Source organism: Periophthalmus magnuspinnatus, chromosome 10, assembly GCF_009829125.3.
Source record: "Periophthalmus magnuspinnatus isolate fPerMag1 chromosome 10, fPerMag1.2.pri, whole genome shotgun sequence".
In the NCBI taxonomy this organism is placed as follows: Eukaryota; Metazoa; Chordata; class Actinopteri; order Gobiiformes; family Gobiidae; genus Periophthalmus; species Periophthalmus magnuspinnatus.
In genome coordinates this window covers 7,323,516-7,347,132 of record NC_047135.1, presented here as the reverse complement: position 1 = coordinate 7,347,132, position 23,617 = coordinate 7,323,516, and the positions used below count along the sequence as shown (strand labels likewise).

Below are 23,617 nucleotides of genomic sequence, written 5' to 3'. Positions count from 1 at the left end.
ATAATTTGGTTAATGTTGTGCTCAGACACTGCACGGCAGAATCACACAGAGAAAGAGCCGTAAAATGAGAGGTTTTTTTTAAAGGGGCTCAGGTGTTGGACCAGGACAAACTCCACAGGACAAGAGGGAGTGATGGAGTGGGAGAGTGTCCTTAATATATCTGTTTGGCAATGTCGTTTATAGTTCTGGTTTAGTTCCTCTCGACAGTTGAAGTTTACTACAACTTAATGGGGCACTATGTCACTTTTCTGGTGGAGGGGCCCATGAACTACTTGTCTCCATGGTGATTTAATTTTTTTTTTGCCTGAAATGTTCCGCAGTATAGTATTAAACACAGGTAGAGCAAGTCGGTGGAGAGGCATCGCAAGAAACAATCTTAATGAAATAAATGCAGTCAGAAAGATACATTAAAATGGCATACTGTGGAACATTTCAAGCAAAGCAAGAACAATCTCCAGAGATAAGTAAATGGCAGTAACTTGGCATGGCATGTAATTTGTAACTCCATGGAGATAGACATGTTTAATGCCATATTGTGTTGCTTTTTTGTGCTAAAACATTTAAACAGCGACATTAAACAGTAATATTCCCGTTCCAACCCTTGAACTGAAAAGAGTCTCCACCATGATTTGAGGCCTTTTGTTCATTATTCATCGTCTATCTCAGCCCCGCAGATAGAAAAATATTACATCTCCAATATCCTCTGTCATTTTGAATTGGAGCTCGCAAAATATCCCTGTGCTAATATCATAAGACTTTTAAATGTGGAAATAAATCATTCAAATGGAGGATTGTAATTTGTGGCAACAGTGGTGGAGTAGAGGGTTCATTATCACCCACAAATGGCACGGTTGTCAGTTCAAATCTTGCCATTTAAACAAATTAAGAAAGTTAATACACACATTCTTACCAGTCCGTTCTCAGCCACATATGTCGGTAAACCACTAACCAGAGCCCAGTGATCTGCAGGGGGAGATCTGTGTAGACAAAATACAACAAAACTACATACTAATATCATTGGAGCTATAAGAAAAGGTGCACTGTGTAACTTTTGTCCTGAGGGCTGCTACTCTCCTCAAACTACCCTGGCATTGGATGATAACCCTACCTGTTGAGCTGCATTGAGACTTTTGTTTGAGCTTTCCTATTATTATTGTGTTATCTTGGCTGCGTCAGTGTCTATTGTTCCTCTAATATCTCTAAAAACAGCCCAAAGCACAGACTCACGGTATGACTTTAATGTCCTCTTTCCCGTGAAGGATGTAGTCGATGATTTTGTAGAAGATCACCTCCTTTAAAAACAAAAGAAAGTTAAAATATTAGCCGAAAATCTGATGACGTGATATGCATTAGAGATATGTTTTTTTGTTTTTTTCATGGCCGATGCCGATACTAACTGTTTAGAATCCAGAGAAACCGATGGCTGATACGCTCTGCTGATATTTTTGGGCTGATTTTGAGTATTTTCCCCAAATTCTGTTATTTGATTCACTACAAACTCAACTGCCCTTTTTTTTTTTTACCATAAATCTAAGAGAGCTGTGTACTGTAGTCACGTTTTGTGCAGTTATCTCTTTGTAAGACTGTAACAATAATTCCCATATCGACTTATCGTTCAATAACTAAAAGCTAGAAGGTATATTTTGGGGCTCAGTATTTACTGTGGGTACAATTTCTTTTAAATAATGGGTAGGTTTTGACCAATTTTATATAATAAGGCTAGATTTGAGCTGTGGAGGGTAGAATAAATAACCTCTATGACTTATTATTGGTTCCTTCTGCTATTCATTTGTTGACGGTCAAGCCTTTTAATGATACTATTTATTTAAAATTGGTTTTCTGGAATTATCTTGCTTTATCAGTGGCGTAAAGCTGTTTTTATATTATCATTTATCGCAATATTTTTCGGTAGCAATATATATCGTGCTTCCAAATGTGTTTTCATGACAGGCCTAACTTTTTGCACTAAAGTGTTCAAATAAAGCCGTATGTGTATTTTTTAGGCAGCAGGTCGACCAAAACAAAATACTGGCCTGTGCTGGAAATGTCGGCCGATAGATTTTAAGGAGTTTTTTTTGTTGATCTAATTTTTCATATTTTATTATATTTCCAAAAGGTGTTAAATGAAGCAGTCATATAAAATAATCAACTTTTATGTTTTAAAAGTGTTATGTTTTATGTTTTTTTATGCATTTGTTTTACCAAAGGAATAAAAAAGATGTTGCAATTTAACTGCTCATAGCCAGAGGCAGTTGTTTGTTTCCATATGGTTCTCATCCAACAACATATGGCTTTATTTTGTTTTTGCTGCACTTAATTGACAGTAGATCCTCATGTTTATTTACGGAATTATGTGAAGAACCTTGTGACCATGTTTGTGTGTGTGTTCTATACAAATACAGTGATTATTATTATAACATGGGATTGACTGGATACAGTTGTCCCTGGCATATGCTTCCTTATAATTGATGATCCAACATAATGTAATTTACAACATACAGCCAATATCATTCAGTCTTTATTTCTCACAAGGAGCAGTTTTACATTTTTCAATAAAACATATCGATAGACCTGTCACAATAACACATTTTGAAGCTCGATATATCGCTACACAGAAATATTGTGATAAACGATAATATTGAAACTACTTTATGTCATTAATTAAGGTTTAAATAATGCAAGATAATCCCAGTAAAGCCCTTTTTAAATAGACTTTTTCATTAGAAGACATGAGCTGCAACAAATAAATAGCAGAATGCACCAGTATTTAGCCATAAAGGGACTAATTCATCCCTCTACAGCTCAAATCTCATCATATTACAACCAAAATACCCCAAATCTCCCCACATTTAAAGTACTCACGATAAATACTAAGGCCTATATATGGACTAAAAGGTTTTTTCCTGAAAAGTAAAAGTTAAGCTCCATCCCTTGTTGCATGGCTGTGTTTTGAGGAATGAGTAAAGACTGAGGCTGGTTGCTATAAAGCTGAGAAGCTTCAAAAACATGTGGAGTTTGACAGTGTGCCGAGGTCTGAGGGAATCTGAGAGAATGCGATAGAATCTGAGAGAAAGTGAGAGGAGCAGAGAGAAAAACGGCTACAAATCTGCTGCACAAGATTTTTGTTACTCAAGAGACATACCAGCAACACCTCTCAAATGAATTAAGACTGCCTACTGGATTTTATAAGCAAACTTTAGCTCTACATATTGATACTTTGCGGTGATATCACTTTGGGGAAGTATTGCATGCTTGTCTATGGTGGAATGTTTACCCGTTACACAATGCCTTTGGCCTATAAATAGTATTTTCAGAAGCCTTACCCTGCCGTCTGGCGTCTTGGGACCATCGTACGGAGGGACCTCACCCATCAGGATCGGCCACAGGTCAAAGAACTCCTACAAAACACAACATGTTCTCAGAGAAGAAGGTTCACCAGGATAATTCAGCCCACAGCATTTATTTTATGTTCATTTTACATTTAAGGCCAAATACCCACACATCCTCTTAAACTGTAGGTGCCGTTAGAAAAGAGTTGAACTATTGCACTATTGTGAGGAGTCCAAAATGCCCCCAACAAGCAAAGTGGTACTATTACCGCCATACATATATTTTTTTTAGTTCTGCTTTCACAGTGTGCTACTACCAAAACAGAGCATTTAGCTAAAGGACCACAATATATAATACAAGGTCATAACTTCAGAAACTTAAAACTGTTACTAGGCTATTGGTGAATCTTCACACTAATAGGACTGCAGTAACTGAAGAAACTGCTGGCCCTTTAAATAATAATTCATTGATATATGGATCATACAAAAACAAAATAAAATACACAGTTTGCACGGTGAACAGGTTTTAACACAAGGACAGCACCATTACAAAAAAAAAAAAAAAAAAATGAGACAGGCAGAATGTATATTTAATCAAAATGGCACATAAAGTGACAGTTTGTAACTTTCTGGGGTTGGAAGGTCAACTGCATGAGTCCACTGAAATAGAAAGTTAAAACTATACTTAGGAACATTTTCCATGGAGATAGATTAGTTTCATGCCATACTATGGAATATTATAGCCAAACAACAACATTTCCATGGAAACAAGCAGGAGAAGGCCACCCTCTAGGCCAGGGGCATCAAACACATTTTCACCGAGGGCCACATCAACAAAATTGCTGCCGTCAAAGGGCCAGTTGTAAAATAAATGTAACTACTTTTTAAAATTGTTAATTAACTGTTTCTGTATTCATTACTTCTTCAAGTTACAAATATTACATATGTATTTGCAAAGACGTAAAAATATGTCTGTGTAACTGCGTATCTCTTGATAAAAATGACATTTTACCTTTAAATTTACCTTGTCGAGGGCCACATTTAGCACATTTAGACACATGTGCTCTAGGCTAAGTAAGAGTCAGGTTTGTGGAAATGCAAGTCTGCTCAGAGTAACAGCACGTGTTTTTATATGTTTTTCATCATATAGAAACATCCATAATGAAAAAACGTGCTCTGATTAGTCTATTTTTTATATGCCATTTGAAAAAAATGAACTTCCACTGCACAATAGAAATTATAAATTTACTAGTCCATTAATCAAAAATAAGTGCTGACTAGTTGGATACAAAAAAAAAAAAAAAAAAAACATTAGTTGGAGCCCTGTGTCAAAGCTGATCTCATGGTCCTCCTCTTGCTGTTCTATTCATAAACCCAGACAGCCATCTGTGCTGCCTCTCCATGTGTTTGTCTACTGCGGCAGGTGTGCTAGCCCTGCAGATGCTATAGGCAATTAGTGCCACTCTCTGAGCCAATCACAACATCCAAACAAGACCAGGATCAGGGGCCACATTACTCTATATAAGAACATGTTTTGGTTTATAACTTAAGCACTGAACTATGCAAATTTGGCAAAACAACAGCCTCAAAATAGAGGAGGTAATTATAGCCTGTGACAAGACAAAATAGAGTTAAAGTGTCAAATCTGGTGCGACTAAAGTAAAGGGAGAATATGCAATTTTACTTCCTGGTTGGACGCAGGCAGCAGCTGTGACATATCTAAGGGTAATTCCATAAACTGTCACCTAGCAACCATAATGTTGCCATACCATAAAGGGCTAAGCTTGTCTAAATCACACAATAGTTATGATTGTGTTAATGACATAAGCAGAAGTATTCTGTTTTAGAACTCACCATTACTTCCTGTATTTTTGGACTCTTTTAACACAAATATTGAACTGATTTAACCTCCTGAGACCCGAGCTCTTGCATGACATGCTTTATTAATTTCTCTTTGTTATTTGGGCTGACTGGGACCTGATGAGTCTAAAAGAATTATCTTTTTACATTATGTAGTTTCTGAGAAAAAATTATACAAATCAAATGTCCTCATATGTGGACATTTTACTCATTTTGATAAAACATTTAAATAATGATTTGCAAAAACTATGTATTAAGACCCTGAAAACAGCAACATTTGTCCTGAATCTAAAAACAAAATGAGAAACAACAATTTTGCCTCTTGGAACAATGTGTCTCATGTGAAGAGCTGCTGACAGGAGCAGGAAGAAAAAAAAAAAATGTAAATAAAATATTCTAAAAATTCTTAACTATTAAAAATGAATATATATAATATATTTACATTGTTGCTGTTATTGTATGCTGTTATTCTTCATCTACTAATTTGCACTGTGGCCTCGACAAACCAAAAACATGTTATCCACATATGAGGACGCCAGGTCTCAGGAGGATAAAACTATAATAATTTCTTACGACAAGCATTGGTTAAAACAATATAGAAACCAATCATATGCGTTTTTGCTGCATTTCACATTATGAAGCTGTGGTGTATTTTGGTGGGTGCTTAACAACGCTGTCAATCAAATCTGTTGCTAACGCTAGCAAGAGTGACTTCAGGGAAAGAAGGCGCCTGATTTGTCGATTATTAACATTCATATCTTGATTTACAGACACAATAGCAAAATAAAATCACCAGGATCAAGTAGAGCGGGTTAATACAAACATTTTAAGACCAAAATGGCGAGCCTGAAAGCAGCAGTTACAGAGAGAGAGGCAACAATCACTGTGTGGTTCCATCGCTACAGGACCTGTACGTCTCCAGGAGTCGGGGGCGAGCAGGCCGTATAGCAGCTGACACCTCTCACCCTGGACATGGACTTTTCGAGCCACTTCCCTCTGGCAGGAGGCTACGGTCCATTGGGACCAGAACCTCTCGCCATAAGAACAGTTTCTTCCCCTCTGCCGTTTGTCTCATGAACACTTTATAATATTTGCACAAAACTGGACACTGAACACTAATAAGTCATGTTTGCACTGTTGTTCTGATGCTGCTGTTGTATATATTTTCTACCTTTAAGTATTTTATTTGATTTTTAAGTATATCTTTTTTTAACGTTGTGCATGCCCTTATTTGTATTTGTATTTATTCAGTGTGTTTTATGTTTTATGTTGCACTTTATCACCAAAATAAGTTCCTAGTTTGTGAACTGTGTTCATAAACGATGGCAATAAAATGATTCTGATTCTGAACACTTTTTCTGTAGATTGTGAAATGGAGCCACAGTCCATGCACACTTCTTGATTGGAATGTGGTGGCTAGCAGGGTAGCTATGTCCATTGATATATACAGCCTGTGGTGTTACCTTGGTCTTGGTCATGTCCAGCAGTCCCACAGAGTAGCGGTCGCAGTTTAAAAAGGCCCGGACTGTGTACAGAGCTTTGTGAAACTGCCTCTCGATGTCCGTCAGCTCCTCAAACACTTTACTGGCCGACCACAGCAAAACCTGCGACAAAAACAAACACAATTAAAACCCACCTCACACCAAAAGTTTGCACCACTTTTATTAACTGGAAACGTCTTTTGAATTCTGAGTGAATATAGAAGCTCATCTTTATCAAACACTATGCAGTTTGAACTTGGGTGGGCAAAGTTGATAAAAAATGAATATCTCAATATTTCTTTGAGTATCCCTATAACAATATGCAATCAGTTTTATATAACCTCTACAGAAATATGCTAACATGTCTTTTAAAGTATTTGTTCATATTTATGTATCAGACAAATGTGAAATGACTGCAAAATTACTCAGAAATGTGCAGAAATATCACTTTATATGCTTATTTGGAAGTTTACATTAGTATTTCACTTCAGCAGTAGCAGTAGTAGTAGTAGCAATAGCAGATGTACTAGTAGTAGTAGGAGTAGTAGTAATGATTGTATTTGTTGTGTAGTACCTGCCCCCTCCTGGTCTCACAGCTATGCAGGTAGCTGAGGTGAAAGACCCTCAGGACCAGGTTGGCAAAGTTCAGGTATTTGTTCAGAGTCTGAAAATACAGAAACACATAAACACAATGTGGAGTTTAGCTGATGTGGTGATGAAGCTGCCGTTTCAGGGATTTACAGCAGAAATACTCCCTCTCAGCACCACTCAGCTCACACAGGGTTCAAATGGCAAATACAACAAGTCTATCAAATGGCTTTTTCTATAGAGCAAGTCAAATATGGTTTAAAATCAGTCAACTCTCAAACGTTTCCTCAGAAAGTACTTTCATGTATCTTTAGTGGACGAAAATTAAACTGAACCAAGACTAGATAACTTGGGACTTTTTGTATAAAGTGATGTAAGGCCTGGATTGGAGGATGCAAGATGATTTCCAAATATAATAAAACTAAGTATGTGCTGAGATGGATGTTTTGAGCCAATACTGATACATATATATATATTTGCTGCTCTGGCCAATAGACGATATTTACTTATGCCGATATTTAGATTTCAAAATCTATAGAGAGGCCCACCAATGTATCTTAACTTTTCATATCTGTAAACAAAATGTATTTATCTGGGTTGCTACAGCCATATAATGTTTTTTTTTTTTTTCAGTCTGTTCAAAAAGGGCACACTACTAATATCAGCCAATACCAATATCAACAAATCTGTATCGATGTCGGTCGATACTGATACTGGAACCGATATATTGCCCATCCCTAAATAAAATAATTATGACACTGTTTTAATTTATTTTATCCAAAACAGTTGACTTGATCCAGAATACACACTTCTTCAATACTGAAAATGAAATTGTGAGTCCGTATCGGAAAAAATAATGAAAACAAAAAATAACACAAAGATTGATAAACATGATGCAAACAATAAGCACAGCACTAAACTCTGTTAATCTGAGCTGAGATCAAGTTGATTCTATTTGTAAGTCATAGGTGGCCAATGAGCTCCTTCATTTCACATTTGACCTGGTTTGAGATGCAATAGAGGACGTGGAGACAGGACTGACCAATCCATGCAAAACATTACAAGCAACCAAAATACGTAATAGTAGCTCAGTTGGTAGAGCATTTGTCCACTGATCAGAGGGTTGGAGGTTTGAATCCTGTTCTCGACATTGGTTGAGCGGTCAGACCCACAGGGTGGCGGTGTGTGCTCCCTCACGAATGTTGTTGTTGTAGTTGTATCAATGTGTGTGTGAATGGGTGAGTGGTTCCTTGATGTAAAGTTCTTTAAGTGCCTTAAAGGTGGAAAACGACTATGTTAAAATGCAACCATTTGCCACTCTCAGTATATTGTCTAATAATTCAATAAACTATTCAATCTGACTTGGAAAGTTCTGCTCCTTGAAATGATTCATCTGTTGATTTCATTTTGCAGGATCCAGTGCCAGTTGAAAATAAAATTTAATTAAAAACATGGTTGACCAAAACAAGGATAATTCATGTTTTGTTTTTGTTGTTTTTTTTTGCCATATCTCCCAGCTCTATTAGTACACATCAGAACTAAATCAGGTCTACACTGAGACTAAACCAGGACTAACCCAAGGCCAGGACTGAACTAGATCTATCTTACACATACCAACTTTATGTGGTATTAAATGTAGAGTATTGTACCTCTTCATCTTTCTTATTGAAGTGGGGCTCGTCCTGTTTGTTGACAGCCATCATCACAGCCATCACATCCTTCCCGTTCATGATGGGCACTGAGAGGATGTTCTTGGTCGAATAATCCGTCAGCTCGTCCACAAAGCTGCTGAAGTGGGAATCCTGGAAAAGGAAACATGATTAATCATTTCTTTACCTTTATTTATCCAGGATAATTAGGTATACATTATTTACATTATACAGAAGATTAAAGTTTTAAAAAATAGACAAAAATAAACAAATTCAGCATGTATCGTCCGTATACACATCCAACACATGGATGCACTAGGCCTGTCACGATCATAGACTGTATATATAAATGGACATAGTTAACATGCTAGCCGCCACGTTCCAATTAGGAAGTGCTCATGACTTCCGACTGCAACAACTCTGACACTCAATCACCTTACCTTCAATTCGCCACTATAACTGCTAGCCTCAATAAACTTCATTTGACTGAAGCTTAACACTATGGGTGATGTTATACTCACTTAGTCCACTTCTTTATACAGTCTATGGCCACAATAAATACTACATCGTTCAATAGGTACATGTTAGATGGAACAAATATTTTTGGGTGTCGATATTTCTCATGGGTACTTTTTCTTTCTATGAGTGGAGAACATTTGTGTTTTTTTCTACTACAATAAGACATGAGCAGTAAAGGATTTAATTTATTTCCCAAGTATTTACAAATCAATATCATTAAATAAAAATGAAATGAAACAGGAATTTTCCATAGTACTGAAAATGAGTATGGAGACAACACGACAACACTATAAGGCATACATTTTACTATTTAATAGATCCATCAGTTTCTCCCTCCCCCGCCTTGGTCTGATCAGCAGGGATTTGTGCTTTCTGCAGAGGTGAGAGAGGAAGAAGAGGAGAAGGAAGAGGTGAGACAGGAAGAAGAGATGGAAGGAGAGCAGGGAGAAGGGGAGGGGAAGAGGAGGGGAAGGAGGAAGGAAAGGAGAGAAGAGAAAAAGAGGAGGACGACCGGGAGAAGTAAAAGAAGGAGAAGGAGGAGGAGGAGGAGGAGGAGGAAGAGGAGCAGTTTATTAAAGCCAGGGACAGAGCCGCCCTGTGGGGAGTTTAGACCTGAGCTCTCATCCACCATGTGGAGCAGACAGAGTCGGGCTGGTTTTATTTTAGACAAAGGTGACATAAAGCCCTAATCGGCACTATAGGCTCCTCTGTCACAAAGTTTAGAGGAGGAGACAAGGAGAGGGGAGAAGAGGAAGAGAGGAGAGAAGAGGAGGAGAGGCGAGAAGAGGAGGAGGAGGAGGGAGAGGAGAGGGAAGAGGAACACTGCACTGCACTATAGGCTCCTCTGTTACTGAGTTTGGAGACAGAGAGGAGAAGAGGAGAGAAGAGGAGAGAAGATGAGGAGGGAGAAAAGAGGAGGGAGGAGGAACAGTCCTACACTGCACCACAGGCTCCTCTGTAACTGAGATTGAAGGAGGAAGTATAGGACTAAATACAAGCTCTGTGTATTGATTAATCAACTAAACCGGGGAGCGCCATGACAATTGCTCTCTGTGCTTAGTCTCTCTCCCTTTAGAGCGCTATAACAACACAAATGGCGTGCATGCCGCTAATGAAACTACTGCATATCGGATCAGGTTTGTGAAGTTGTGGTGTGTTGTTTTGTGTCATGCTTTTGGATTTTCATGGAAATTACTAAAACTTGCATAGGTGACATCTAAAACCTCTTCAGGCATGTTTTTAATGAGAGAACAACGTTATAACATGGTAGAAAGCTCCAAAAAGTCAGTTTTGTAAAATACACCGTGTTTAACTTGAAAAGGCAGTTTGAACTGTCTAGTTACTCCAAAAAATCTCTATAATCCTAATAAAATAATGTGTAGGCTAATATCAAATTTGGTCGAGTAAGGTTGCATTCACACATTCACAATATCACAATTGGGACGAATCCAGGACTAAACCCAAGACTAAACCTGAACTAAACCAGGACTAAACTAGGACTCAACGTGACTAAATCAAGTCCACCTCAAACTATGAGATCAGACCATTACTCAGTTTTGTTTTCCTTGATAAAGACTAATACATGAAAAGGTACCAAAAAGTTAAGTTCAGGTAACATTGAAGTACTGGTACCTGAAGAAAGGCCCTAATGTTCTCTCTGTGCTTTTGTGTATTTAATAATGAACTATACTGGTGTCTGTGTAGTAAGTGATTGGATAGGTCAGATTAGTCCTGCGTGTTTGTGCTGAGTTTGTGAAAAGAGTCGGAGTTGCATGACCTTTGGAGTAATCTGGGATAGATCTAATTCAGGAGGATTAAACGCTCCACCTCCTGTGCACACATAAGATCTATCTACTCTAACCTCCTTCACATATAAGATCTATCTACTCTAACCTCCTTTACGTATAAGATCTATCTACTCTAACCTCCTTTACGTATAAGATCTATCTACTCTAACCTCCTTTACGTATAAGATCTATCTGCTCTAACCTCCTTCACATATAAGATCTATCTACTCTAACCTCCTGCACACCCATAAGGTCGATCTATCTATTCATACCTCTTTGTCCAAGCCTAATCTCCTCAGATCTCAGAAAGCCAGGTCTGGTTAATACTTGAATGGAAGACCGCCGCTGGGAATATCAAGTTCCACAGTGAAGCCCCAGTGTCTTTAGGCAAGACACTTCACACACATTGAATAGTATGAAAGTGGTGTGTGCGTGAGTGTTGGTGGTGGTTGGACAGGCCGATGGCACAGCTTGGCAGCCTTGTTTCCATCAGTCTGCCCCAGGGCAGCTGTGACTACAATAGTAACTTACCACCACTGAGTGTGGCGTGAATGAATTATGCACTGTAAAGCATCTTTGAGTGTCCAAAAAAGCACTATATAAATCAAATAAATATATTAGCAATGACTGAAACAACAAGATCTCAGATACAAGTGGTCAAAATGTAGTTTCCTCCGTACGAGCTTGGAGTAGAGCCAGTGCTCCTCCACCTCGGGAGGAACCAGCAGAGGTGGCTCAGGCATCTGTTACAGATGCCTCCTGGACGCCTCACTGAAGAGGAGCTTGAGAACGTGTCTGGGGTGAATTCAGGTAATTTAATGTCCTCTGCAAAAAACAATTAACCTGGATTTTAATTGGAAAAATATTAACCCTATAGTTTATACCTATAATACTATAAATTATAATACTGTAATACATAACACTTGTATAGTGCTTTTCATGACACTCAAAGATACTTCACACAGTTTAAGACACACATGAAAGAGACGGATAAAAAGGAGATGCAGTCATCTGAAGGCAGTTTTTCAGGGCTTTTTTGAAGATGGTGAGTGTGGATGAGTCTCTGATGTGTTTGAGCAGGGAGCTCCAGAGGGTGGGGGCAATCTACAAACGTATGGGATTTTTCTATTAGTTTATCAGTGCTGGACTAAACCAAGTCAAAAGCATTAAAACATTCTGAAGACATTTTGTTAGGGTTAGATGCACAATAACATTTCTGGTGAGGGGTCCGCTAATGGCTTGTCACCATGGAGATGCCATTACTGTTGCCTAGAATGTTCCACTGAATGGCATTAGACAAACATATTTTACTTCATGGAACTTGTCTACGTCAGATCTGTGAAGATGCAACTGCACTCACAGTAAGAATGCATTTTTTGTCAATGTAATTTTGAGCAATTAAAATACCTATGAGTAAAAATGAGTGTTTAATGCCATTCTGTGGAACATTCCAGGCAAAGCAATAGCATCTCCATGGTGGAGTCCAATCTAAGAGCATTTCACTGATTTAACTGTATGCTATAGCCTCTATATTTATAATGTATTTTATGTTAATTTCTCAAGTGTTAAGAACATTTCACTGTTTTACTATGACGGGAAAACAAGCAACAACTAGCATGCTAAGCGCACACTTCCTGATTCTTAAACAGTAAAAAGCTTTCTAATTAGACACAGACAGTACACAGCAGATTTATTTTGACCTCAAGAGCTGTTTATACAAAATATCTGTATTGGGACAAGACAAACTTTGCTCAAATATATGGGATGCAGGGCTTTAAGTTGCACACGTCACTGTAAAATTACCCAGTGTCCCTTTAGCCCAATTGTTTTTGTATTGTCTATTAAAAGCAGAGCAGTGATGGGCACCACTTGTAGGCCTTCAGTTTTGTGCACTGGGCCTCATTAAGAGAAAATGTCAGAAAACACTCAGAGAACCGTGACAGAGAAGCACAGCCAGATACTTCTAAATGTCAGGACTATGGCTGTAATGAGACTGAGAGCAGCTTTTGGACAGAACTAAACCCACGCACACAGACACAGAGAACACTGGTGTCATGGCTCCATCTGGTGGCTGAAGTGGCACAAGACAACAATGGACAATCTAAAAAATTTGATTGAGATCTACTTCAAACTAGGGATGCACCAATCCAGCATTTTCAGTTCCAATACCGATTTTGATACTATTGATTTAACTATCTTTCAACACCTGAAATGAACCGATACCAGTGCAGGGACTGAAAACAGCATTTTTTTTGTTTTAAACTGAAATAAAATAAGACAAAACTGATCCAGATGTGTTATCGAGTTGTTACTTATCTCTCAAGTAATTACACAACGGCTTTGTATAAACAATATGACACTTTCTGGGTCAAGTGTGACCAGCCTTTTTGGAAGTCGATATGCGATCCAGCAAATATTTCAATATTGCCGCTGATAACCGATACAAGTATCAGATCGGTGCATCCCTACTTAAAATATGAATGCATTAGAAAAAATGTGTTAATCACTATTTAATTTAGTATTTATCTGTTGTTGTTGCTGTTGTTTTATGAGTGATAATTGTTCATATTTCCAAGTTTAAAGTTGCACTTTTCTAAGATAATGGTTCATAGTTATCACTGACTGCCTGTTTATGTGAAATCTCTTGTAAATTGATAGCTAGTAGTAGATTAAGGTGCTTTATTGTCCTTGTAGAGAAATTTGCATTTGATCCATTCTTCAATGTCTCCTGTCAGGGGAAGCCCAGGGTCTCATGTAAAGTAGCCTTGGTCAGAACTACCTTAGCTGGAGGATTTGACCTGATGTGCATGTTTTGGAATGATGGGGAAAACTGGAGTGCCCAGAGGAATCTCACCCAGACACAGGGAGAACATAAGAACTAAACACAGAAGGGCCCAGTCCAGCCTCTGAGTAAAACTTGGAATCTTCCTGCTATGTGGTGTGATTTATTCATTTATCTATTATTTAACCAGGATAGCCTAGGATACCTTAGCCCTGAGAACATAACAGAGATCTAGCTCTCATCAGCATTCTTGACAACCAGTAGTGATTGACTTTAGTTCTAGGTGCATCATATGTGTAGTTGGACACTACTGACGTTTTTACCTGAGACACATCCGTAATGTTGACCATTTTCTTGGTGGTGGCCACATGTCCCACGATGCCCATGTCCAGAGGGTAAACAATCTCACTGTCAGGAGCAACCAGGCAGTCATCATACAACGCATCCTTATGGACGTTAAACAGCCTGCAGTGGAACAACACAACTCACATTTCAATATTTTATCAGTAAACATTTAAGAAGTTGTCAAGATATAAAAGATATTTAAATGTCTTATATTATGCAAAACTGAAATCTTAGTCATGTTATAATGTTGTTACCTCCTCAAAAACATGCCCAGAGTTGTGTTTGAGTAACCCTTTATTATTAGTCTGTCCACATCTCCAAAGCTCAAAATGCTCTCTTCCACCTTGTGATGTCATGAAGTGGTAGTTTTCAAGTTGAAAGCTACGTTTTAACTTTTTCTTAGTAGAGATTGGCAATTCTAGAGCTGAAATTATCCAAATGATTCTAGTGAAGGTGTATAGAGTTTAAAAACACAGTGGAGGACTTCCTACATATATAACTACATGACATCACAAGGTGGAACAGAGTGTTTTCTGTTTGAGAGGAGAACTCAGCATAAATATGCAGGGTTTGTGTGTTAAACATGTGTGAAAGAAACAAAACACAACTCCAGTTATGTTTGTGATGAAGAAACAACATTATAACATAGATCAGAAAATAGCGCAATATGGGCCTTTTAACCTATGTATTATCTCAAAAGGATGTCATTTTCTTACACTTAAATGTGTTTTGGATGGTTAGAAATGTGTTATGGTTATGTTTATGACTGATTATTTATATTGTACAGTTCGATTTTTCAAAATAAGTTTTTAACCAAATAAATGTTTAGCCTTATACCGTGAGTTTTAGAGTCTGTATAGTCTATTTTACAATTACAGTGTTACAACTCACAAGCTTAGTCAATGAAAAATGATTTATGGGCCTCTGTATGTTTCATATTTGAAACTTGTCAAATATTGGCTTCCGCTGTTTCCTTCCTGTCTTAAACTGTCACTCTCTCACACCTTGTCTTTCCCTTGGTTTTTGTCATTCATTTTAAAACAAATAATGCAGTTGTGGTTCTGTTTCTATTGCCACAGTTGTCCTGAGGCAGACTGACGGTGATGTGGCTGCTTTTAAACTCTCCATCCACTGTTACATCAGACCAGGTCAAGTGTCTTGCTCATGAACACAAAAACATGATTCAACCTGCTGGATATAAGATGATATACGTGGTATACTTTGCTTAGCTATACTGTGTTGGTGCTGTGGAATTAATCACATTTTAGTGAAGATTGAGTTTTAGTCATTTCTAAAGGTCATTGTGTCTTGGGTCTTTTTAATGGAGAATTCCACAGCCGATCCTCTGCCAGTCAAAACATGCGGTTTGGAGCAGAAATTTGGTAATGTTTTATATTAAATGGCAATGATTAAAAGTCCCAATTGTTTGTGTCCAGGAAATTAAACCACTGAATACACATTAGGATCAAGCAATGTAAGGAAAAATAGGGTGATTTATTTTTTGTCATATTGGCCAAACCTACTTTGTGTCGCAGTAATTTTGTCCATAATCAAGATGGAGTTTTCTTAATAAGCAATACATGGTATGAGCTAATACACTTTAATGCATTTGTTTGTTTACATCTCTTATTTTCTTTTGCACCTTACTGCTACCATTTGTAATGAGACTGGTGAAAAAAAATAAAATAAAAGTATATAGGGTATCTTTAATGAGTACATTTATTGATTAATTTTCCTGTTAGTGACGTTCACCTGGTGGCGAGCTCTGCGACCCCATTCCTCTGGCGGTACATGAACAGGCTCATGCGGTCGGCCCTCAGCATAAAGCTCAGGTGCTTCATCAGGTTAAACACGGATTTCTCCATCTGCAGGTTGTCATGGATGTCCCTCACCAGGTCCATCATGATCTCGCTCTCCTCCACGCGGGACAGGGCATGGAACTTCCGGATGTCCACCGCACTCTTCCGGTTGGTGTCCAGGAGCTCCGAGATCACTTTGGGTCGGAAGTTGATGTCATAGTACTGCTTTGCAAACTGAGGGTTCGAGTCCAGGAACTGAGTGGCGGTCGCTGCGTCCACCATGGCTGCAAAGAGGAGAGGACAATTAAGGATATAAAAAGGATTAAAGTGGAGCTAAATACACAAAAACACCTTTTTTGCTACTACATTGTGAATATGATGTTTTAAGTAGTAACATAGGTAAATTTGCAGCTTTTTCAAAAACATATCAATAGCATATCCCTATAGAGACATGCAGGATTATTAAATAAACCAATACGGCCCAAACAGTATCTAAATATGAGAATGAAATTTAGTGGACTAGTGTGTACAATAGGGAGACCAGATTTTCAGAATTTAAAAAAGGGACAAGAGCATGTGACATTGTTCATTCTTGAGTCATAGTGTCAGTCGTAGTCTGTGGGACATAAGTCAATGCAACAGAGTACATTTTTTGTACCTTATTGTGGTCATTTTCAAGCATGGTTTTCTGTATTTTAGCTGAAGAAATGATAATATATTTCCCCCATTACTGTTGGCGGGGATCAAAGTGGTCAGAAATAGGTACAACTGGGACATTTCTTGCATAATACTGGGACAAATCACTGGCTTTGGATAAGTCTGCTGGGACTTGGACACAGGGTTCAAAATTGTGACTGTCCCGGGTAAATAGGGGAAAAGAAATCAACATAATTAGCATAAACAGTGAGCTATCTAGCTTACTGTACTAATTTCTGCTTAGTTAATTTTTTGCCTCCTTTTTATCCAGTTTTCCACAGACATTTGTATATAAACTGGATATCTACTTACAGTAAACAAAAAACAATTATCAGATTTCATCATCAACTTAGAGCCTTTTGAGGTATCAGACAGATACCTGCTCTTTAACTGTGACAGTTACAAAGCACTGCTACTGTACTACTACTGTACTGCACTGTATTGCTGCCACTTCAAAGCTCTGCCTCAAGAGGGCGCACGCTCCCCATACACTTTAAAACTGTAGGCCTACTGCAGAGCAATGTCCATGAAGTAAATGTCAAGCATGTGGAATATTGTAGCCATAGAAACAACAGTTCCATGGAGACAACAGGTGGAGAAAGAGTCAGGTTTGTGGACATGCAAGCCCTCATAATAAGGATGTATATCTTTCTCTGTTTTTAGTGCAATTAAAAATATTCAAAATGAAAAAGGTTCAGGGCAATTGAGCACTGTAATTATTATGTTAAAATGAGTCTGGTGCAGAAGAATAGATTAAAAATAGAGAGAGCACTTTTGAGACTTCGAGCTCTGAGGGAAAAGAGAATATGCTGAATTATGCTTTATACTGATACTTTGCCGTTGATGTGATCAACATTCCCGCTAACTGTAGACACTGCTCTGTCTGAAGCCCTGTCACTCAAGTAAAGACTTTAATCAGATCTGTGTTTTAACACAATCTGACCATAAAGAACTGAGTTAGTGGCAACTACAACAGGTGAGCTGATTTGTGCTGTTAAACGAGTCTTTCACACATACAGTTACAGTAATAAGCTAGCTAGTGTTAGCCAACTGTTTTTCAGTTAGTCACTCTCACCTTTTTGTTGAAAATCAAACATCTAAACAGAACCATGAATGCTCGTATTGATCACAGGCTCCTTAAAATGCATAGTTTAAATCCATTTTTCAAATTCCATTTTTCTTAAGTTTTCAATTTTTGCTCATGTATGCAGTGTGTCACCACGGTAACTGCTGAACATTCCACAGAAAGACACATGTGGAACACCACCATCATGATGTCACTGTAAAGTATCAATAGGCTCTTTAATTTGTCCAGAGTCCTCCAAACTCAGGTCTTCTCTAAAACAACACAAGATCAGTCAGGTTTGTAATGCACTGTTTTGAATAGTGAAGAAAACCAGTTAAACTCGCCGTGGTGTGCAGGCAACCAAGGTACTTTTCAACAGTTGTTCAGGTGTCAACAAGTCTGATGAACTCCTGACACAGTTACAAACTGTTACATAAACCATTATAGTGGCACTTAACAACTTCATAGCATTATAGTTAACAAATGGCCGTCTATCTGGTGGGTGGAATCTCCAAATCATAACAGGCTCCATGCAGGCTCTCGCAACGGTGTCGGTACATTCTCTTATGGAGTGGCTGTTTAGTTTCTCCAATGTACCACTCACTACACTGAATGGAGTAGACCACATTACTTTGTTTATGGCTCGGGGTTTTGTCCTTTGCGTGAACCAGTTTCTCTCTTAAAGTGTTTGTAGGTTTGAAATAGACCGGAATCTCAAACTGTCTGAAAATTCTCTGATGTTTTTCAGACACACCCGCTGTGTAAGGAATAGTTACGCCTTTCCTTCTAGGTTCAGATTCCCTATTGTCCTGTTTTTTAGCTCTTTTACATCTATTGAAGGCCCATTTTGGATATCCACAAGTCGAGAGGGCTTTCTCCACGTGGTGTTCCTCCTTCACTTTTCCCTGTGTTTGTGGGGGCCTTAAACACCATCACTCCCCCATATATAACTTCATCTTCAGACCCAAAGCAAACAAAGGAAACAGAGAGAACAATAGAGCTAGCCAATAGACCCATTATGGTCAAAACTAGTAGCATCTCTATGATCAGACCATGTATATCATCCATTTATATGAATTGTACTAAAAAGACTACTACTGCAAAAACAACTATTTATACAGAACATAACTTGGGAACAGTGTATTTATACATAAAAAGACAGATTAAACTCATGATTCACTCCTAACCGTTATGAAAAAACTAAGTCCAGTGGTGGAATGTAAGAAGTAAAAGCAGTAAAGTACTGTGTGGTTACTTTTTAATTTTACTTCACTACATTTGAGAGCAGGTTTCTGTACTTTCTACTCTAATACTTTTTCGAACAGGACCGAAAAGTAACAGTATTGTTTATTATTGTCTGAGACATGCAGAAAAGGCTGAGGGTTGTGTTCATAGTTTGAGTAAACAAAAGTAAACAAATATTAAACAGCTAAAAGAAATTCCATTGTTTCTGTTGAACAAAATTCAGCACAAATCTCAAAATATGCGCAAAATACTTTAACTTTTTACTCTTTATGTACATTTTTATACGGGTACTTATTACATTTTATATTATATTTTTACTTAGTTGATTTTTTTCATGTGATACTTTTACTTGAGTATTTCTTTTCCTGTAACTGTACTTTTACTTAAGTACCAAATTTAGCACTTCTTCCACCACTGACTAAGACACCATCGACCGAGTAATGAACTAAATGACTACAGCAATAGAATGTGGTCCTTCATTAGAACCAAACGATGCATTTGAATACAGCTACAATCCAATACAATATTATAATCATTTCACATATCGTTCAAATCAACCCATGTTATGGTATTCAATTGAGTACACTAATGAGTATTGTGTAACTAAAGGCAACTGTATACAACGTTTCCTTCAAAGTTAGCCTACATAAATGTAATATACAGAATTGGTCTTACCTGTTGAATATCTTTGTGTACCCTGTAATGATAATCCCTGTGTGTTGCTGTGAGTGCAGGTGTCTGAGAAAAGAAAAGGATTATCTGGGATGGTTTTAAATGGTCATGTGTGGATTTAATTTAAGCCTGCATCCAATTACAGCCGGGATTATAACAAATGTCGCTCCATGTGGAATGACTGAAGTGTATTATAGTCTATCATAGTGTCCAGCCAAATAAATCGATGTCCTCTTTCACCACAGTTCTCTTTGGTCTATCCTTCTACATGTGTTTATGGGTTTCTGCTTCCTTTAACAATCTGAGGACTTTTTCTCATTTAAAAGATAACATATTTGAATTTAAATTGTAAATCGCTATTGGCAATGGTCCAAAATTTGTATAATTTTGTAACCCATGGATAGGAGTTGTGTGTAGCTCTAGTTCTGAATGTCCCTAAAAAATGCCCAGTCATTTTCAAAATGTAACTGATAATCTGATTTAATGTCTTTTGGAAATTTGTGCGAGGAGCAGTCCTAAATACATGCGCTTTTGTCATTCCCGGGTTCAAGCCAATATGACCAACTTCGTCTTTGTGTGGTGCATGCCTTTCGTGCCCACTAGGAATGCGCTCTTGTTTAGGAAAATTCCCATGCAATCCTTTATAAATGAGGCACCTGGTCAGATTGCTGATGAACACTGCCTTATATCTATCTGAAGGGACAAGCTGCTAACTACACTGAAACTTACACACCTGTCTGTGTTATCCCTCAGTTGCTCAGGTGTGTTCCATAGTAAAAGAAAATTCAAATCTGCTCATGCTGCTCATCCAAGCTGCTTCTTCAGTTCTGAACTATATAAACATTCCCTGTCATTAGACCCTCCTTCTCGGCAAGGAAAAACTCAAAAAACCCAGTGGGAAAAAGAGAAACCTTGAAGAGAACCACAGTGAAGGAGAGATCCACTCCCATGGACGGACAGGCTGCAGACGTGTCTGGGACTAGAACCCACTCAAGACTAAGGGCAGAGGAGGGGGGTATCCAGGATAGGATAGGGGTCATCGAGCTGGATATTGCTACATTAATACTGCAGCCCAGATCAGTGCTGTGTGTTGATTTGTCCATGAGTAGTTTGATTCCTAAAATGATCATGTTAAAAGAGCACATACAGAGTACATAATGTCTAACATAAGTCCTACACATGGAGCTCTACTTACATGCAACACTTTTGCAGGACTTGCAGGTTTGACAGCTCAATGAAAAACACACAGTACTCCTGTACTACTGCTTCTAATTTTGCTACTATTAATTCCAATAACACTACTATTACTATTGCCACCAATATTACCAATACCAAGACTGCTACTACTTCCAAAATCAATACCAGTACTAACAATTACCACTAATTCCAAAGGTACTAATACTACGACTACCCAGCTAACAGTTTTTGATTCCCAGAACATTTTGGTAAGGTTACTTTTAGGTTAGCAGAGCATTCCCTGGAGGTTACTTTTGGGAGTTACAATGTACAATGTTATTTTTTGCTTACTCCTAATGTTACCTTAATCTTCTTTTTATGTGATTATCACCAGTATTATTAAAGGTAGTATACCTCCAATAATACTGGTACTGGTACAATATAGTACAGTAATAGTACTACTTAATAGTACTGTAATTGGAAGTAATAGTGGTATCAGTATTATTGGTACCACCATTAATAATACTGTACTGCATTTTTGGTAACTTATTATGGTCATTTTCAAGCATGGTTTTCTGTGTTTTAGCTAAAGAATTGAGAATATATTTCCTCCTTAACTGTTGGCGGATATCAAAGTGGTCAGAAATAGGTACAACTGGGACATTGTATAAAACTGGGACAAATCACTGGTTTTCGATAAATCTATTGGGAGATGGGACACATGGCTCAAAAATGTGACTCCCCGGGTAAATAGGGGAAAAGAAATTAACATAATATCAATAAGCTCTTTAATCTGTCCAGCGTTCTCCAAACTCAGGCCTTCTCTAAAACAACACAAGATCAATAAGGTTTGTAATGCACTGTTCTGAATAGTGAAGAAAACCAGTTAAACTCGCTGTGGTGTGAACGGGACTGCAGGCAAACAAAACACTTTTCAACAAATGTTCAGGTGTCAACAAGTCTGCAGAACTCCTGACACAGTTAAAAAGTTAAATATAACCATTATAGTAACACTTTACAACTTCATAGGCATTATTACATTATAGCTAAGGTGAAATCTCCAAAACAGGCTACATGAATTCTGATATTGAGGAGGCTAATGTGGGGCAACAGTAGCTCAGTTGGTAGAGTGTTTGTCCACTGATCTAAATGCTGACGTCGTGTCCTTGGACAAGTGTTTGCATTCACTGGTGTATGAATGTGTGTGAATGGGTGAGTGGTTCCTTGATGTAAAACACTTTTAGAGCCTTGAAGGTGGAAAAGCGTTAAATAAAAATGTGACCATCATGTTATTGTGGAAATCTAGTTGTTTTTTTAAAGCAATGATAGAAATATTTGCATTTTTAATGGAAAAATGCCATAAGCGGCCTTTATTATTACAGTAATTAAAAGAAAATAAGAAGAAGCCTAAATTAAGATTATTAAGAGTTCCATAGAAATAATGTTTGTGTTGGGTGCACTTAATCAAAGCAAAGGATCATGGTCGATGAAGTTCAATTTAATAGGGCTGTAGTCCACTTAAGAAATTATTGATGAAAGATAACATACTTGAATTTAAATTGTAAATCGTTACAGCAGTGATCCAAAATTTGTATCATTCTGTAACCCATGGATAGGAGTTGTGTGTAGCCTATGCTGTTGCCTTCACTCCAGTAGCAGACAGTCCAGGGGAAATCTGAGTGTCTGAGCCATCACAGACATGAGGTGGAGGAGAGTAAACGTTTCTTTTCTTACATGTGGTTCGGATGTCACTAACATGCTAACACTAATGCCAGTGCTGTGTGTTCTGAATGTCCCTAAAAAAAACATAATTCCTACAACGATTCCAAAAAAATTCCCAGTATAACAAGTCCTCTTTTAGTCCTGGTTCAGTCCATGAAAAATTGCTGAGAAACAAACCAAAAAAAAAAAAAAAAAAGTTGTTTTCATCTTATGGATAAAAACACTGGCCATGAAATCTGAAGATAAAAATAAGATTGGATCAGGAGTGCAGAAACAGAGATGGTTGAAGTGTTGAGACATGAGAGAGGCCTCCCCATGTGGTACTTCATAGAATTACACGAGGGCTGCATGTTCCATATATCACTCATGAGAAGGGTTATTTTTACAGACAACATGAGAAGATAGATTCAGAGACAGAGATAGGCCTAACAATAATAGGCTATAATAATAAATATGTTCTGTGCACAGCAGCGCACTAGCTAGCTCACTGTGTCTCAAAGCTAACAGTCATTGTTATTCAAATCGGAAAACATAAAATAGAAAAACTATTACAATTCTAATTAATTTAAATAAAGACTACCCAATTATTTTTATACGTAGAATACTTCAGTTGGTGGCGTTGTTTTAATGTTTATTATGCCTCAAAATTAGCATTAGCGTTAGCATGGAGAAACAATCATCCCTTTTTCAAAAAACAAAAGTGTCTAAAAGTGTGAAGTATTGATTTTATTTGTAGCATATAACAATTCTGGTGGAGGGTGAGTCTACAAATGAATAAACCCATACAATTAAGCCTACAGGTAAGGTACAGGTTCATTGTAAGAGAAAAGAAATAAACAAAAAACAAAAAAACTAACTTACTGTGAGTCTACTCTCCATGGATCTGATATGTAACTTGGTC

The 23,617-nt window shown here is 37.7% G+C and overlaps 1 protein-coding gene across 3 annotated transcripts in view; it reads right to left on the bottom strand.

Annotated features, from left to right (window-relative positions):
• pde6a (phosphodiesterase 6A, cGMP-specific, rod, alpha) overlaps positions 1–22,814 on the bottom strand; it is a 47,794-nt gene extending 24,980 nt beyond the window's left edge. For 2 of the 3 annotated variants that reach the window (XM_033974538.2, XM_055224721.1), the window contains exons 1-9: positions 19,822–19,925; positions 16,093–16,423; positions 14,319–14,460; positions 8,908–9,060; positions 7,245–7,334; positions 6,653–6,793; positions 3,324–3,398; positions 1,228–1,292; positions 911–977 (exon numbers count right to left, since the gene is read on the bottom strand). In XM_033974538.2, coding sequence (XP_033830429.1) covers positions 911–977; positions 1,228–1,292; positions 3,324–3,398; positions 6,653–6,793; positions 7,245–7,334; positions 8,908–9,060; positions 14,319–14,460; positions 16,093–16,421 — 1,062 coding nt within the window. In that variant the 5' untranslated portion in view covers positions 16,422–16,423; positions 19,822–19,925. Of the gene's footprint in view, positions 1–910; positions 978–1,227; positions 1,293–3,323; positions 3,399–6,652; positions 6,794–7,244; positions 7,335–8,907; positions 9,061–14,318; positions 14,461–16,092; positions 16,424–19,821; positions 19,926–22,728 lie in introns of those variants that run through there. The other variant, XM_055224720.1, reaches the window with a different exon arrangement.
• Positions 22,815–23,617: the final 803 nt, after the last annotated feature.